Genomic DNA, 19533 nt, shown 5'->3' with positions numbered 1-19533 from the left:
GGTGCCTCCTTGTGTGGCCCTGCATGGTGTATCAAGATCCTTTCTAGTAATTATGAGAAACATACTATCATTTCAATGGCAATTGTTTCTTGATCTATATGTGCCACCAACTGAACAACAATAAATCTGGGTTTGAAACTTGCATACATTACTTGCTAGGTGTAGAGGAGTTTTGCAAGGGAAACTTAAGAGGGAAAAAAGAGTGAATTGAAAAATGATAATATGAGTTTCCCAGAAGAATAATGAATTGCGGAAATTCTAGTAGAGTAAAAACTTTTGTAAATAATATGTGAGAGGGTTGTGTAGTTTTTAGAAATAATAATATCCACTTCACTATCATTTTAGGCTGCTTTTCCAGTAGGGCAGTAATGATCTATTACTTGAGTTTTCTTTAAGACAGCAGCTTACTCTGGGCTGTAACTGTGTTTCATTCATTTTCTTATCACCATTGCCTACCTCAGTATTAAAATGAAAGGATCAATAATTGTTGAATAAATGAGTAGATGTATGAGTAAAGGAGTGAATGAATGAGTTAATTGCCACTGAGGGGTGGAGTGTAGGTGGAAGGAAGTAAAAAACGAAGGTAGAGAGGTAGAAATTGGCCACATTACGCCATTTTACTCCAGAAAGAACTGGATTATTTTCATGAGGAGAGCAAATGGATGTATTTTTAAACATCAATATTGAGAGGGTATTCTAAAAACAGATCACTTACTTCTGGCAAGAGTTAGTTTGCTCTAGGCTAGAATGAGCTGCAGATTAGAAAAAGTACATCTGGGTTCCTAGAAGCAAGTTGACTGACGGCTGCTAAGAACTCACTGCTGACAGTTCTAGAGGAGCAATAGAAGCATATACAAAAAAGCCTCATAAATTAGTATTATTCGGCATCATTATTAAAATCTTTTAAAGCCTGGGTATTTATAATGATGACTCCTAGAAGAAAATGCCTAATTTTCTTGGTTACTAAAGAAATATTTCCAATCAAAAGTAAATATCAACATTATTTAAAAAATGACATTGAAGTGGACACTTCCTTCCTCATAATGCTCCTTGAAAGAGCAACACACACTGTCATTATTTCTTCTCTAATTAAATACAGCTTCACATTTTCTGCCATTACTCTTCTTAACTTTGTTTACCAAAGCTACTAGGAACTACCCTGCTTTTAGAATTGTTGAATATTTTTCAGTCGTAACTCTAGCTGGTCTCTGTGCAGCATGCAACAGGGCTGATCATGATTTGTGTCTCCAAATTCCCCTTTTGGCTTTCTTTACAACTCCAGCATTTTCTTTGATTATTTTTAGCTCCCTTAGTTGGACTTTTGTCACCTGTTTACCTTTACCAATGAGTGCCCTCCTCAATCTTATTCTCTTACCACTTTCTGTTATGTCCTTGGGTAATCTTCACTACTCCTATGCTATGCTGAAGAGTCTTATTTCAATATTCATTCAGCTCTAATCTCTCCTCATAGATCAACATGTTCAAAATGAAACTCATCAACCCTTGTTCTACCCATCCTAATCACTCCTTTATGGATTCCCACGGCATAGAATGGCGTCACTATTCAAAAAGTTGCCAAAGCCAGAACCTGGATTGAAATTCATTCTTTATTTCTTTTAATTCAGGGCCCACATCAAATTAATCTCCAGACTTGCTTTGCTACTCCCTTAATGTCTCCATCGCCCCTGTCAGTACCTTGGTTTAAATCCTCATAATTTCCTGTTTTGATTGTTGGAATAGGTTTCTAAGGTTCTCTCTGTCCTCAGTTTTATAAGTTTCTAACTAATTCTTCAAATTCTTTTAGAATGTTCCTTGTTTTCAAATTTCAAGTGTAATCATGTGTTTCACTTATTTAATATTCTTACTCAAATCTCAGAATAAAATTCACATTCTTTATAAGGACTCTTCATTAAAAGGTCTATATTTTCCATTTTATAGAAGATTTATTTATTTATAAGTCAGAAATTACACAGAGAGAGGGAGAGACAGAGAAAGAGAGAGACAAAGAGATATTGCATCCACTGGTTCACCCCCCAAATGGCCTCAATGACTGGGGCTGGGTCAGGCTGAACCAGGGTTGGGACATGAACCATGTCCCCTTCTTGGGTACAATGACTCAAACATTGGGCCATTCTCTTCTGATTTCCCAGGCCATTAGTAGGGAGCTGGATTGGAAATGGAGCAGGTGAACTTGAACTAGTGCCCACACGGGATGCTGACTCCACACTGCGGTTGAACCCACTGAGTCACAGCACCGGCCCCTCTTATTTTCCATTCTAAAGTCAACTTGAGGAGGAACTTACCAGCAGTTTCTTGATTTAGTCATGATATTTTCATATCAATGTTGTTTCACATTGCTTTATTTACCTGCAACAACTTTTCTATATCTTTTACTGCCCTTGTTCCCTCTCCACCCCCAACACCATTATTTGTTGCCGAAATTGCTTGTCCTCTATGATTCAGCATTTGCACCATCTCCTCTGGAGATTATTCAAACTAGGCTATTTTGGTGTCACTGCTCTGTGTTCAAAGTTCCTGGAGAACTCAGGAATGAAATAATAAAAGCATGTAGTCATCAGTGCCCATCACGATGACTAAACACACCAACAATTATTAGGTTGACTGTCAGAATAGATTAAACATACCAAGATGCTAATGCATTGCAGGTATGGAATGAGTCAAACTTAGTAGGAATCCTTTTATAGTTTGAAGGTAGAGTGTACATATACAGAAACAAATAAATGTGGAAAAGGTGCCTAGAAAGCTGCAGAAGAAGGTCTTTCATTCCTGGTTCACTAGGCAAACTAGTGTCTTAGCTGGAGTCTTGCCCCAAGAATGAGCTCCATATTCACAAATGCTGGTTAGCTCAGTAACAGGACTCCCTTCTGATGAAAAGGAGGAAATTGTAGGAAAATAAAGCAAAGAATAATCAGAGGTAGTGCAATTTGTGTTTTAGCCAAACTCTTCCTGAGAGGAAAGTGTGGGAGCAGTTTGGAGGAGTTTGTGATATGAAGTAGAAAGAGGCTGAGTTGAAGGTGTAAAGATTATGGGTTGTGTATAATGGGGGTAAACTAAGCTTGCACTTTCCTGCACTTGAGGGAAACCAGGGAACTAATGGGCCACACCCCTTTCAGCCATCACCTCCATCCCCCCACCCCTCAAACAACAACAACAAAAACCCTCTAATTCAGACATGGCCTTTCCCAGTCTACTCTGAAGTTCTGTGTCCAGAAGCAAGGAAGATGGGGGCAAGTCTGTTGTTGCTTCCTGTAGCCAATGTCCCTTGGGTCTCAATTTGTCTCACATTCTAGGGAAACAGAATTCTATTTTATATGCTTCCCAGAACTGTGATATACTTTGAGTGAGTTCCAGATGTCTTAAGAGATGCCAAATGGCTCTAAAAAGGTAGATCAGCTTCAAGGAAAATGTGCCCTATTTCCTTGAATCTGGATCACAAAGTCAAGCCTTCTGGGCCAGCTGTGGGGATAAAGAGCACTTGAAATCTTCCCTAATAGCCAATGTTATATAAGGCCATCCCTTGACCATGGGAAAGATACCCTTTCTTTAGGCTGTTTTGAAGTGAGATTCTCACCAAACTTTTTATTTATTATTAAAAAGAAAGGAAACTAATAATTAACGAGGACCTTGTATGTCAGATAATATGCTAGGCATCTTCACATATTTATTTCATTTCATCCTCACCAAAGATAGATAGATATTTGGCAGGTAGATATTTGGAATCCAGTTTTTCCAGGTGAAATCTGATCCTCAAAAAGATTCAATAAATGTATTTCTAATCCATTCTGTATCATCTGAGAAAATTGAAACATCTCCTGTCTGAACATCTCCTGTGCTGTCTGTGGTTTCTAATCTAGCAAACCATTGTACTTCTTAGACTTAGATCTTCTCATGACCATGGTAAAGGCCGCTAATGACATATGGACTCTCCTGCACACACAGGTGTGAAGTTACCTTAGTGGTGTATTTATTTCTCAATGTAAGCTTTTATAGATGTCTTATAGATCAGATGATTGGTCACAATGGGTAAATGAGATCATGTAAGTAAAGCATTTAGCATAGTCCTTACCACTGAAAACTCAGTGGTAATTATTATTTTACCAGCATCCAAGGTGGCATTGTGATTGGTGTTTGTTTAGCTACAGAAGATCGATGAGTTAATATGTTTTCTGGATCATCTTCCATAAAATGCATCTGTGCTGTTAATTACTGCTAAAAACAGCATGCTAACCTCTGTCAGCAATAAATTACATCAGCTCCTAAAATTTTGTGTTCCTAAGGAATAAGACACCCCATGCTGACTTCACTAGAAGCTGAGAGAGGGCTTGAAAAATGAACATTTGGCCTTGGAAAAATGCTTGCTTTCCATTGTGAAATACTATTTGTGTATTGTCATATATTCTATTATTAACATAAAGCATAGACCAATCTAAATCGTTTTGGACCAACTCTGAATATTAAATAATTCCTTTTCCATTTTGTTTTTCTTCTCTTGGACACAGAAAGCAAACAGTTGTGTAAAGTGATCCAAGGCAGAATCCCGGTTATCATTGTGCCCAATCACTCTAGGCCCAACATGCTGAAGTAGCATTATAAAGGTGAACAAATCTATGATCTGATTTTGGTTACCTTGGGTGGGGGTAGGCAGCCAGAGAAGGAGTGATCTTCTTTTCGAAAACTCAGACTGAGGTTCTCCATGTTGAGTTTACCATTGGCTGTCCTTAGTGCCATCTTCAAAATCTCCACCAGGTCCTGGTTCACCTCTGCCTGTGAGCTGGAGTCTTGAGGTGGAGGACTGGTGGGAAGCGGAGAGCAAGAGCTAAGAAAAGATTGTCCACTCAAAGCAGCTGCAGGCTTTCAGGCCGCGTCTGTCAACTGTAGACACTGTGGAGTCACAGAACCCACTTTGGAGGCCTTCTACCTTGATCACTCGGTCCTGTGGTTGCATGTGGATGTTTGATTGATTAGCTCAAATATGCCCCACTTGAATGAGCTCTACACTTTCCTCTCCAGGAGGCACCAACCAATTTGAACATGACATAGGCCAACATCCTTAAGCCACCTTTCTAGCTCCTTTTTTCCAGGTGGAGAAAAAAAATAAGTGATCGTAATTGTTTACTTGCCTGAATTACTTTTCTTAAACTCAGAAAATCATTGATGGAAAAATCTCCAAACTATCCATGGCCATGAGCAAAGCAAAACAGAACAAACCAAACAAAGCAAGTAACTCCTGCCTGATCCCTGCAACTAGGGAACATGTATAGGAGGACATCCTGAATCAGATGAACTTTATGCATTATCATGGACTTTGGTCTTCATATCTGGGAAATTCTATAATGCTTTACTTACAGTTTGGCATGAAACTCTATGTGATTATTAAGCGGGTTTATCCAACTTTTTACTTTGAGTAATAGGTGAAAAACAACAGGGTGATATAGTATCATAGTCAGTTGTTTTAATTTGATGAAACTAGTTTGAGATGTTTATCATTTAACATTCAGATCTATTGATCCCCCCAAGTACAGTTAGACTATTGGCTCTGTGTGGAAGCTCTTCCTGAGTTCCAGCATCTCCACTTAAATGCCACATTCCCTGAGGGACAGTCTATATCCCCCAAACTCCACCCTTGTACATGTAAACCAGTTTCCTTTCCATGGTGATCTGGAAATCTTTAGCAGCCAACTCTCAAGAAAAGCCTTAATTTGTGGCATTATCAGTTTCCATAGTGTAAATATTCCCACCATGGCTGATTTCCTCTGAGAATGAGGAGTTGGAAGGAGACTGTGCATAATCAACTTTCGTGCCCTGCTCCAGCACAGCCCTGGTAGACACACACTGTTTCATAGCACCTTGTTCTCCTCCTTATTAGACTCCCTCAAATTGCAATCACATCTGTGGTTCTTTAGATACTATTTCAAATCTGACTCCCTTGATAGATCACTCCATGGGGTCAAGACTGTTTTATCCATTACTATTTCCCAGGGCTATTGTATAGTACCTAGAAACAATTAGTTTTAGATGTATATAGCTTATTGTAAAGGTCATATTGTATTTTTTCTGTAACTCATACATAAGCTTTAGCCTAAGATTATACTATTCTGAATTACTTATACTATTCTGAATTACTTATTTGTAATATTTTCCAACAGTTCAGGGAAGGAATAGTGTGCATATGTCTTTCCTTTGGTCAGCATATTCTGTACCTGCTACTCTTTTTTTTTTTTTTTTTTTTGACAGGCAGAGTTAGACAGTGAGAGAGAGAGACAGAAAGGTCTTCCTTCGTTGGTTCACCCCCAAAACCGGGACTGGAACCCGGGGTACCGGCGCTGCAGGAGGAGGATTAGCTTAGTGAGCCACGGCGCCAGCCATCTGCTACTCTTGCTCAGGGAGTCCCAACACCCAAGACAGAGTCTGCTCTCTCTAGCAGAGCAGAGTGCCCGCTGCTTGCTTTACCAGGCTCTCTTCACAGCTAGGGCCCATGACCCTGACTCTGCCAATCAATTATCTCTGTCCCAGATTCAAAGCAGAAGTTTTCCTTCCTCTTTTCTTAGAACACCAGAGCTTGGGGGTAGGAATTCCTGAGGTTTTGGCCCCTGGTTCAGTATACTGAGTAAGGAATGGGCAGGTGTTGTATGGAATCTATTTACTGCAGCTGGTGGGGTTCCTTAGAAAGCCTGGTGCAGGAGTTTCTTTCATCTGGTTCAATTTAGGAGAAGAGAGCTGCTGCCACCCCTGCTACTACCTCTGCTAACACTGGCAATTCAGAAACCTTTTAAAACATCACATAGCTACCCTGTTAGAGGCCCTAGCTACTAGACCATGATGAGGGTATTTCCCTGGGCTGAAGATTGATTAACAAAGAGCCTGGCTCATTACAAGCCATCAGTCCCATATTCCTACAAACACACTCTCTAGATTATAGAAAACAGCATTTTCTCTAATGAGCTCAAAATGATCTCCTCATACATTGCTCTTTTTTATAGAGAAGGTATCCAGGTGTCCCCGGAAGTGAAGTGATGTAAGATCTTTAATTAACTGTAGGTGTCAATTGTATTCATCAAATATGTATCAAGCATCTCCCACAGGCCTATGTGAGAACCATGCTAGACAGTTGGTCAGATGCCTACATGTCTAATCTTAAATGTCAAATAAATAAGTTAAAATGCAATGATTATTATGAAGAAAAAAAGACTATTGGACTGTATAACCAGGAGTCATAACCTTATCCAGGGGTCAGGGAAGGTCTCCTGTGTAGAGTTCCTAGGACCCACATCTGCCAGTGAGTGGCTGGGTATTCTGCTACATGCTCTATCACCTCTCCTGGCAAGCATTTCACAATCTGTATTATATGAGGAATGGTTCCTCATTATTAAGCATTTCTAGGGCTTTATTGCTCTCAGGAGGATAGTTCCTTCCAGGGTGATATTCGGCTATAATATCCGCATGGCAATATTGTTTTCTTTGGACTACGAGCACTCAAGAAAGACTGAGCCTTGCTAACCTTGGAATTCCTTTTGTACAGTAAGTGGGGCTGTAGAGCAGATGGCATTAAAAGGATGTTTGCTGTATGAAGTATCAGTGCTACAAGAGCCACACTGCAGAAGGGACTCAAGTCTAACACTTAGCTGAGGGACATGTTCCCAACTATGTTTATAAAGTGAAGTAATTCCCTTCAATGACATGGCTCTTAGCCACTGTATCACATGATAGAAACTGGAGAGAGACTTCTCTGAGAGATAGCTTAGAAGTATAACAATATTTATACAGTACTTACTAGGCACCAGGTACTTAGCATCTATTAACTCAGTTAATCTTACATATCAATATGATTAAATCTATTCTCATCCCAATTTTACAACTGAAGAATGAAAGAACAGAGAGATTAAGTGAATACTGATGTCACAGAGCCACTACAAGGAAGAGACATGAGTTGAGTCCAGCCTTCTGTCAGAGGCTAGCCTCCTAAGTATCACACTTTGTCAGTTGGTGAACAAGGAGAATATCATAGTTCACGTTGCTTCATATTTAATGATATTCATCACATCTTATTGTTACTTTGAGTCATTCCTTAGTCTTAAGATTATGTGAAGAGATTAGTGATTCCTGTATCTCAAACCTTTCTTTGCTAGTATTTGTAATCCACGAGTTCATGCACTGAACATATTTCTGGAATCACATTTTGTAGATGAGCTCTGTACCCGTATACACAATCATTTCTTGTTCCATAATGAGGTTTTCATTTTCACATGGCAACCTCATAAAAAAAAAACACATGCTTGATGTTAAGAAACATATGCAATGGCTGCAAATAACTTTGCATGCTGGCCTGCGTACAAAAGAGAAAGAAAGAAAACTAAAAACCTGAGCCAAGAGCTGGTGAAGAGCAGTGATTCTGTGCTGGGTGAGGCTTTAGAGTGAATGCCTGTGTGATCTCTGCCAGATCTAGGAGTCTAGAACTGAATGTTCATTGAGCTTCATATGTCAAAACCCTCCTCTCAGTGTGATGATATTCGGAGATGGGGTGTGGGAGGTAATTAGGTCATGAGTGTAGATTCCTCAGGAGTGGGATTAGTGCCGTTAAAGGCAAAATACAGAGCGCTAGCTAGCTCTCTTTCTGCTATGTGAGGACTCAAGGAGAAAATGTATCTTCTACAGCCTGGAAGGGCCCTCACCAGACCTTTTACTTTCAACCTCCAGAACTATGAAAAATAAATTTTGGCTGCAGTCTGTGGTGTGTGACTAGGACCTTTAGGAACCACATGCTCATCCAAAGAGAGAAAAGTACCTTTGCTCGTGTTTGCTGTGGCTCAGAGTTGTCCACCTGTGGTTGTCTGCATCCACTTGATTCGCTGGTGGACCACCGGAAACTGCATCTTTTAAAAACCAGAGTAGTTTTCCATAATTCACCTGGAAGTTGAAAAATAGAGCAGCTTCACTTAATTTACATGTAAGGGAAAGATGCTTGTTTTTTTTTTTTTTTTTGAAATCTTTACTTAATGTATGCTAAACTGATCTTCTGTATATAAAGAGAATCGAAAATGAATCCTCATGAGAATGGAAGGGGAGAGGGAGTGGGAAAGGGGAGGGTTGCGGGTGGGAGGGACGTTATGGGGGGGAAGCCATTGTAATCCATAAGCCGTACTTCGGAAATTTATATTCATTAAATAAAAGTTAAAAAAAAAGTTTTTAAAACCCCATCTTAAAAACACAGTATCATAATTATTAGTGCTTCATACTAACTATTTCTATTATTCTCTCGTTTGGACAAGTGGGAACAGTGTACTTTCTGGTTGCCTTTGGGTTGGGGCGGGGCATGTGACTAGTCTGAGCGAATGAACTGTGAGCAGAAGTGATGTGTGCTACTTCTGGGTGGAGGATGAAACTACTGACAGGAGACCCTCCAGAGCTCCCGTTTTACCCTCTGCCTTCCTATCAGAAGTATTCTAGAGTGGCTGTTTCATCAGCCTGTGTCCTGGGGCTAAGATAATGGCAGTTCTGAGAAGGGCCTGTTGTGGACGCATTATGGAGATGTAATGTAAATGAAAAATCAGCTTCTGTTGTTCAAGCCACTGTGACTTTGGGCTATTTGCTACTATTGCATAACCTAGTCTCTAACCCCTCTCTTCCCTCACTCTCTCATCTCTAACATATTTATGATACAGAATATATTCTTATATTTAAATGTGTTCTACAGATATGTTCAGTTTTTCAGGGGCCAATAATTTATTAGATTAGGTGAAAAATCTCAAGACCATTTTTTTTTTTTTTTACGTAAGAGAGGACTGAAGGACCATCACAAATTTTCATTACAGGACTGGATGGCACCCTAGGGTCTCTGTTGGGCCAACAACTCTGGGGTGGGAGAGGGGACAACAACAAGGGAGGGAAGCTACATAGGGTCCTGGATATAAACTAGGTCTCTGCCAGAAAATATGAGTGACTGATGATTCATACAGGTTGTACAAATAAACTAACATTGTACTGCTAAATACTTCTCATAAATATACAACTAACTCCATTATGGCAGAAGAGAAAATATACATTTTAGCATCAGGTAAACCTTGGACACCAGTCTTGTAATTTGAATTTATCTCATTACTAAATCACAAGAATTTATCTATGAGGTTGGTGTTGACTTGTTTTATAGACACTGAGGTATCAGAAAATGAAGTAGAATGTGCCCCTTGTCACAGAGCTAACAATGCTGGAATTAGGATTAAAGCCCAGGACAGGACAAGTAGATAGCTTGGTGGTTAATACACTGGATAAGATTTCCACGTCTGGCTTTGATCCCCGGTTCTGGCTCCTGATTCCAGCTTCCTGATAATGCACAACCTGAGGGGCATCAGGTAGTGGCTGAATTAACTGTGTTCCAACCACATAGGAGACCTGGACTTGATTTTTGGCTACTGGATTTGTCCCAGTCCAGCCACAGTCATTGCAGACATTTGACAAGTGAACTTGTGGATGATAGCTCTCTTTCTGCCTCTGACAAGTTAAAAATATTTGATGTCCAGACCATTTTTTAAAGAATCGTTCCATTTATTGCCTTGCTGCTGATACACACTCACTGATTATTTGCTTACTGCTTTTATTTCTTCCTATTTAAGACTATTTTCCTCTGGCTCCTTGATTTTTGTTGTAGTTGGACCATAATATATTCAGTCACAAGTATGAGTTTGGAAAACACTAAGTCTAAAGAACCTATAGGAGAACCTGTGTCCCAGCCTTGCATCTGCCGTTAATACCTTGGGTGTGCTGAGTTCGTGACAACCTCTGGGTCTCAGGTTCCTAAACAGTAAAATGGCAATGGTAGATTGTATTTCAAAGGTACTTCCCACATCCAATTCTTTAAGAAACTGTCCCCAAAATAGGACATCATAGTGAAGTTCTCTATTCTTTCCTTGGGACTTGCAGATTGAGTTGATTTATGAGTGGAATCAAATGGGTCCCTATTTTGAATCTGTAACTATCCTCAGTGTCGAGAGCCAATGATAAAATTTGATAGGTAGAGTTACAGAGAGAGGTCTTCCATTTGCTGGTCACTCCCCAAATGGCTACAGTGGTTGGAGCTCCCACATGGGTATAGGAGCCCAAGCACTTGGGCCATCTTCTGCTGCTTTCCTATGTGCATTAGCAGGGAGCTGGATCAGAAGTGGAGCTGCTGGGATGAGAACTGGTGCCCATATGGGATGCTGGTGCCACAAGTGGCAGCTTAACCCACTACACCACAATGCGGGCCCCCAGGAACACACTTTATAGAACAATTAAACAAAGCTGAGAGACCACATTTATTTTCTCTTCTAGTCTATTCTAATTTTCCACCTAGTAGTATAAATAAGCTTTTTCATCTTAGTCCAAGTCATTTTCAAGAAAGAAACTAACCTCTTAATCCCATTACCATGGTGGGGACCAGCAAAAGCAACAGAAAGAATTCACGCTTAAAATAGAACATGGCCCTACCATTTCATGGGAGCCCCTTCTAGAAAATCTCTGGCAAAGAATCTTGACTGTTGGTAACTGCAGAGGGACTTCATGCCTCAGGAATAGGCAGCTCAGCTGAGACTGGAGAAGAAACCCTGAAGAGGTGGGGTCCAGGGTCTCCAACTCCTTCTGAAGTTTATCTAAGTAGCTGGCGCTCAAACGGTGTGACTTGAGTTCTCTTCTGAGCATGGCAAGAAGAAATGTGTCTTCTTTTGAGATTCCACTTGGCTTCTGGCCAATTTCCTAATGTAACAATGCGGGGAACAAAGAAAAAGCAGCATGGATGTAAAACAAGATGCTAAAGGTCCACACAAGGAAGCAGATGCCATCAGGGCATCCACTTTCAGTACAAGGTGGCTCAGGCAGATGCTCAATCGGGGTCTATTCAAGGGGTTAGCATGCTTCCAATCTGCTCCTTCAGGAGAAGAAAAGAAGCCAATCTTTCCAAAATACGTACCTTGTTAGAAGGCTCTTTCAAGTCCATTGGCTGTCTTTCATGGAGTGCCTATTTGTGCAAGAATTTAGAATAATAGCACATCTTAGAGACACATTGAATCTGGGAGTTTGGTGCTGGGGTAGAGATGAAGGACAATATTAGATCCTGACAGAGTTAACTGGGAATGTAGTGGCCCCTCCCATGCTTAGGAAATTTTGAAAAGAAGGAAGGCAGGAGGAAGATGAGGACTTCAGTTGAGGTATTTAGATTTTGCTGGCTATCTCCCCAAGGATGCTTCCTGGAAAGCTGACTGGACATCTGGATTCTGGTGTCCTTGCTCCCATCCTCAAACTGCCTTTTCAACTGCTCTGCATCAAAATGTCCAGTCAACAGACAGTACCATTTATCCGTAATAGAAAACAACTTAGCAACTATTAGTATACACACCTCAGATTGGTTAGAGCCAGCTACTGCCATCTGTTCCAAGGACAAGTCTTTAAGCTTTCTCCTGGGGAGGCCATGCACATAGGATAGAGACTGGTCTCCAGTTGGCACGGAGCTGCAATGGACATTTTCCCAACTGGGAACCTTAAAGAAACAAAACAGAAGCACGTAGCAGAAGAGGGGAAGGAAGGGAGAAAGGAGAAAGAAGGGAGAATATGAGCAAGCCAACCAATTTCTTTTTTTCTTTTTGACAGGCAGAGTGGACAGTGAGAGAGAGAGAGAGAAACAGAGAGAAAGGTCTTCCTTTTGCCATTGGTTCACCCTCCAATGGCCTCCGCGGCCAGCTTGCTATGGCCAGTGCATCGAGCTGATCCGATGGCAGGGGCCAGGTGCTTCTCCTGGTCTCCCATGCGGGTGCAGGGCCCAAGCACTTGGGCCATCCTCCACTGCACTCCCTGGCCACAGCAGAGAGCTGGCCTGGAAGAGGGGCAACCAGGACAGAATCTGGCGCCCCGACTGGGACTAGAACCCTGTGTGCCGGCGCCACAAGGCGGAGGATTAGCCTATTGAGCCACGGCGCCACCGGCCAAGCCAACCAATTTCTTTAAAGACATTCCTAGTTCTAAATGAAATTCGGTCCTTGTAAGAAAGCTTGCTTCAACACCAGTTTCAGCATTATACGGTTCACACAAGTTTAACACATGTATTAACAATTAGACACTGTCTCATTTGTGCAAGAAAAGGTGTCTGCAACATAAAAAGGTAGGTAGGCCATAAAATGTAAGCAAATGAAGGAGTTCTTGTTAGTGATAGCTGTATCCCTAGACTGCTTGAGTTCGCATGCCCAGGAAGGGCAGCAAAGATGATCATTAGAATGTAGCAGAAGGGATGGGAAACCCACAGTATTGTACTCTCAGGGCAATATTGTTAAAGGGTACAGTAGAATGAATGCTGGAATTAGGGTCAATGATAAAATCTCATTCCTGCACACCATAGAGTATGGTGTATTTGACATTTAGTTTTTAAAAGCTTTTTGTATTTCGTGATGGTTTGCCATCTTGGAAGGGGGACTCCCTTGGGTGCTGGGGGACACTACCCCTCCTAGAACGAACTCATTCCTAGAGACAGTCAATATTTTGCCTGCAATCATACCTTTCATATACAATACAACAAATCTGAGTACAAATCCCCAAACATTTCTTTGTCTAACTCTCATACACTAAGTCAATATTTCCTCTGCCTGAACCAACCCAGGACTGGGTTCCAGACAACCAGGGTCAGCACCTATGCCCAAAGCCTGTCTGTTTAATCTTGCCTTTCCCACAGAAGCTCCACAAAAAGCTGTGGCTTTGGTGTTTCTCTCATTACTCCCCTCTTCTGCTTCCCATGTGACCCTGCATAGTGTGACATGTCCTGTTCTCTTGGGAAATGTAATTAACTCTTCTTTCAAAGGCAGTGGCTGCCATGTCTGTCACCCTATTACACTCCATTAAAACAAAACCTTGGCTAATGAGTCAAGATTTTTTTTTTTAATATCAGGAAACTGAAAGGAGATAGAACCAGAATGATTCTCTGAGACTTAATGTCTGTACTCAATTGATAGTCATGGTGACTGTCTTATCAGTATGCACTGCAACCTATGGACGCTTTGTAGTCATGACATTCTAATGAAAAATCAAGACACTGTCTAGAATATGCAGAGTAGGCAAGAATGACACAGAGTTCTAGAGTGAGCAAAAAATAACAAGAGTTATTTATATGACACATACTTTGTATAAGGCACCATATGGAAGATTTTCTTATGTCATTCAACTTTTTATAATTAAAAAAATTTAAAGATTTATTTGAAAGGCAAAGTTACAGAGATGCAGAGGCAGAGAGAGAGGGAGCGGTCTTCTATCTGCTGTTTCACCACCATCATCTATGGAAAGTAGAAAACACTTTATGATCTCTAAATGCTGAGAAAAATGGATGTCCTGTATTTAAAATATTTATTATTTATAAAACTATTTTCTGTATTTATCTGTTCTATTTGTGTGTGTTTGTTGTTTGTGTTTCTCCTTTGCATAATACGATTTCCATTTGCGCCAGGACTCTTTTATATGCTGTTGACACCCACCATCAGATACAGTGCTGCAAATGCTGGCTGAACAGAGAAAGAGTCACAAGTGGTAGGGAGCTCTTGTTGCAGTGGCTCAAAGCAGCCGTCTGCCGGGCTTTAGTTTTCTCTCTCTACTGATATAAATCACTTCAGGCTATTGGGTCTTTGAAAATATTTATTTACTTACTTGAAAGGTAGAGTGACACACAGAGAGAACAGAGATCTTCCATCAACTGGTTCATTTTCCAGAGATCTCCAACAGACAGGGCTGGGCCAGGCCCACACCACAAGCAAGGAGCTCCTTCTAAGTCTCTCCAGTGACCTAAGAATGAGTCCATCACCTGCTGTGACAGCATGAAGCATCCAGGGCATGCGTCAGTAAGAACCAGAGTGGAAGTGGAGCAGCCTGGACTCATATCAGTGCTTCAATGTGGATGCAGATGTCCCGAGAATCTGCTTGACCCGCTATGCTACAGCACCTGCCTCCAAACTGTCTCACTTTTTATCAGCAGAAACCTCTCTGAGTTAGGTCCTGAGTATTTTCTTAGTACAGTTCTTGTGAATTCTTTTTTTATAACTTTTATTTAATAAATATAAATTTCCAAAGTAAAACTTTTGGATTATAGCCGCTTTTCCCCCCCCTAACCTCCCTCCCACCTGCACCCCTCCCATCTCCCACCCCCTCTCCCATCCCATTCACATCAAGATTCATTTTCAATTTTCTTTATATACAGAAGATCAATTTAGTATATATTAAGTAAAGATTTCAACAGTTTGCATCCACACAGAAACAAAAAGTATAAAGTACTGTTTGAGTACTAGTTATGCCGTTAATTCACATAATACAACACATTAAGGACAAGGTCCTAACATCTTCATTACTGACAGCAAAGTACACATATCAGGGGTAATTCAGCCTTCTGAATTTTACTGAACACAATGCAGCTGCTTGGGTGCTCCGTGTTATGGATCTGTCATTGTTTCTAAGATTTTTCAGTAGACAGAGGTAGGAAATATAGCTTTAAAAGAATTCATACTGATATTTCCGATGAAAATGTAGCATTATAGGGATTTTATGTAGTACCATCAATATTACATTTATATTTCATTTCTTGTATACCAAAATCTTACCTACCAAGATAATATCTCATTTTTTTTTTCTCTCTCTCCATACACACACATAAACACAGTATTGATATAATGGTTATTGAAAACAATGTCAAAAGCATTTTCTTTAGAATACATATCCTGTTAGGGACATGGAATGAAGTCCTTATGTTTTAAATTAATTCACAATAGTTTTAGTTGGTTTAACTGCCAATTAATACAAAGCTATATTCTAAGTTAGATTCAGTGATCCCTGCTTCCTGGTTTCATGACCTTATGTAGTCTTTCCCTAAACTCACAGATTTTATTGAGGATTAATCTATGTGACCAATGGAATACTGTACACTAAAATGATGGGACTTGTATGTTACTTTTGAGATTAGGTTATAACAGATACTGCAAATTTGGGTTTGCTTGTACAAGTTCTTGTTCTCTATCTCAAAGACACACTGGAAAATATTTAGGCAAAAGTATTCATTGCAATATTACCTGTTATACGAATACCAACAAACTATATGCAAGCCATATATCAAATGATAAGGGAACAGTTGAGTAAAGTAAGGTAATCCATATACATGTAGTACTACCATACTGTACAAAGAAATGATGAACTAATATGAATGCTACTGTACATCACTGAAAGTGAAGTTTCCTTTCAGAAATGAATGCATGTGTAGTTCTTCTAACTATTGTCAAATTTTTTTTTCCAAAGTGGTTATTCCATTCTATATTTTCTACCAGCACAGCAGGATTCCAGCAAAGTAAAGTGTCAATTTCTTGGGTTTTGCCAGTGAGAAATCATATCTCAGGGTATAATTAATTTATATTCAATTACTAACAGCACAGTAACATCTTTTGGTATGTTTGAGGAACATTTACTTTTGTTTTGGTGAACTTCGTTCATCTATTTTGCTCATTTTCTAGTAGCTTACTGTCCTTTTTATTCTTCAGTTTTATACTGAAGATTCCATAGGTTAGGGCTATATTTATCTATGATATAAGCTGCAGTTTCCCTCGTCCCCCGGTCTGTCAAGTGTTTATGTCCATTGTTTACAGTGGATCTGGCCATATGTAGATGTTAAAAATGATCACTCTTTTTCTTTCTGTATATGTATTCTGAGTCATAGTTTCCACTTCTCAGATGATAGAGGAAATCATCCAAGGTTATTTATATAATTTTATATTTTTATACTTAAATCTCTCATCCATTTATAATAAATCCTAATATATGTCATAAATACACCTGGTATTTGAAAAGTAAACCCAGTTCAAAAATTTATCTGTGGCTGTCCTATAAACCCAGCATCACTGATTATAAATTTCCAATATCACTTTTATCATACACAAAATTATAATAAGCCATTGAATCAGATTCTGAATTTTTCTTTTTAGTCCCGTTGGTTTTTTTCATTGATTTATATTACAAAACTACACTGTTTTAAGTATAGAGGCTTTCTGTTTTAACATCAGGTAACTGTATCTTACTCATTACTCCAAACCATTTCTCCTCTTTTCTGGATTTTCTTAATTATTCTTGCTCATTTTCTATTCCAAATTAAATGTATGATCAATTTGGCTAGTTTCAGAACAAAACAAAAATCTAATATGATTTATGATTTTTATTGGAATAACCAAGCTTATAAACTTCCTTAAGAAGGGTTGGCATCTTAATGATGTTAACTTTGTATGAGGATGTTGCATGCCTTTTCACTTGTTCAGATCTATTCTTGTGTCTTTGAGGAATTCTCTCTATATATTTTCTCATGAATTTTCAGACTTTTAAAAACTTTATACCTTGGCATTTGGTATTTAGTTAATTTAGTTGTGCATTAATTTTCTAGTGTAAATGATGTCTTCGCTTTGTGTTATTGATGTTACAACTTCAGGTGGCAAATTTTCTTACTGTTCTAGTAATTTCTCCATTAGTTGTTTTGAGATTTTACATTTAAAAAAATATTATTTATTTGAAAGGCAGGGTTACAGAGAGAGAGAGGGAGAGGCAGAGAGAGAAGTCTTCTAATCACTCATTCACTCCCCAGTTGGCCACAATGGCCAGAACTGGGATGATTTGAAGCCAGGAGCCAGGGGCTTCTTTTGGGTCTCCCACATGGGTGCAGAGGCCAGGCACTTGGGCCATCTTCTACTGCTTTCCCAGGCCATTGACAGAGAGCTGGATTGGAGGAGGAGTAGCTGGGACTTGAAATGGTGCCCATATGGGATGCTGGTGCCACAGGCAGAGGCTTAGCCTACTATGCCACTGTGCCGGCCCTAAGAGATTTTACATGTTAATCTTATTATCTGAAGAGATTAAACAGTTTTACCTCTTCTTTTGTAAATATTTTGTCTGTAATTTCTTTCTTTGGCTTAATTGCCTTGGCTGATATCTCCAGTATAAACTAAAAGTCAGTGGAGAGCGTGAATACTCTTGACTTCTTCTAGACTGTAATGGAAAAGCCTCGAGGGTCTCACCATTAAACTAATGGTAGCTTTGGTATATTGGAAACAAAAAAGTCCGGGCCGAAATTCTTTTCAGAGGCCTTATAGACTTTGGAAAGAGAAAGACAAAGAAATATCCTATTTTAATAGTACCATGACATTCACTGTAGTATAATATTTACTATAACAGATTCACATAGATTAGAAAAGAAACTTATCTCAATCTTGGATCAGACACTTCTTGATAGAGCTGATACCGAAGTTGAGGCCCCAATATGATTAGGAGTTGGTTAAACCAAGAGAATTCTACACCAAAGTAACAGCATAGGCAATGGATAGGAGGTGAAAGATAATATAATTTTATTAATGAAAGCGGCCAGAAGGGAGAGAGAAAGAGTCCACTGAGTTGAGCTGGAATAGATAGTAAGTCAAGGAGTTGGAGTTTTATACAAACCCATGGAAATTTGACAACAGGTTTTAAGTGTTTTAAGAAGAGCTACACTTCATCCATGGCTTTGAAATTTCTCCTGGAGGGGTCAGTACTATGGTGTAGTGGTTATAGCTGCTGCCTGCAGCCCTGGCATCCCACAAGGGTGCCAGTTTGAGTGCTGGCTGTTCCACTTCCCATCCAGCTCTCTGCTATGGCCTGGGCTAGCAGTAGCAGATGGCCCAAGTCCTTGGACCCTTGTACCCGCAAGGGAGACCTGGAAGAAGCTCCTGCCTCCTGGCTTTGAACTGACCCAGCTCCGGTGGTTGCAGCCATCTAGGGGGTAAACCAGAAGGTGGAAGATTTCTCTCTGTCTCTCTCCCTGCCCCCTTCTCTGTAACTCTGACTTTCAAATAAATAAATCTTAAAAAAAGAAGAAATTGCTCCTGCAATATATTGACATACATATCCCTGCCACACTAGAGTCTTGATTGGACATATGGTTTATTTTGGCCAATAAGATGTTAATGGAGACACAAAGACTAAAATACATCCGTGTAGCTGAGTCTGCCCTCTTGAAACGTTTCTGTCTTTTATGAGTATAACATAGTGTGACGGGCCCACTGGATTCAGAACAAGAAGACACAGACTTGAACCAAATCCACATTTTGGAGCCACCTGAGATAAATAAGAGATGTCTTAGCTCACATCTCTATTTGTGACCATACATGGTTATTATTATAAACCACTGAATATTTTAGTGATTTGTTACACACCAGTTCTTATTACAATAGCTAACTAATACAGGTATGTATAGGAAAGCGACAAGCAAGTTAATGTGAAGACAATTAAAATGTCTCTGGTGAGATAATGGTAGTCTGACTAGGCAATGCAGGGGAAACCAAAGTAAGAGGGCATTTTGAGAGACACAAAGGAGGTAGAGTGTAACGGACTCAGTGATTGGTTCGTTGTAAGTATTAGAAAGAGAGGTAGAAAGCACGCCCAAGTTTCTTCCTGGGACCATCATGTGAGAACCAGACCACCATCAAAGGTTCTGCTTTGAACTTGTTGAATCTGAGC

The 19533-nt window shown here is 39.9% G+C and overlaps 1 protein-coding gene across 1 annotated transcript in view; it reads right to left on the bottom strand.

The window, feature by feature from the left end:
• Nucleotides 1-19533, bottom strand: part of C7H1orf87 (chromosome 7 C1orf87 homolog) — an 83445-nt gene that overhangs the window by 34298 nt on the left and 29614 nt on the right. Inside the window, exons 4-7 of the mRNA XM_051856420.2 lie at nt 12386-12526; nt 11482-11745; nt 8804-8925; nt 4648-4813 (exon numbers count right to left, since the gene is read on the bottom strand). Of these exons, the coding sequence (XP_051712380.2) occupies nt 4648-4813; nt 8804-8925; nt 11482-11745; nt 12386-12526 (693 nt within the window). The remainder of the gene's footprint in view (nt 1-4647; nt 4814-8803; nt 8926-11481; nt 11746-12385; nt 12527-19533) is intronic.

Source organism: Oryctolagus cuniculus, chromosome 7 (genome assembly GCF_964237555.1).
Source record: "Oryctolagus cuniculus chromosome 7, mOryCun1.1, whole genome shotgun sequence".
NCBI lineage: Eukaryota > Metazoa > Chordata > Mammalia > Lagomorpha > Leporidae > Oryctolagus > Oryctolagus cuniculus.
The sequence above is the reverse complement of the archived record's forward strand: the minus strand, read 5'-3'. Positions and strand labels throughout refer to the sequence as shown.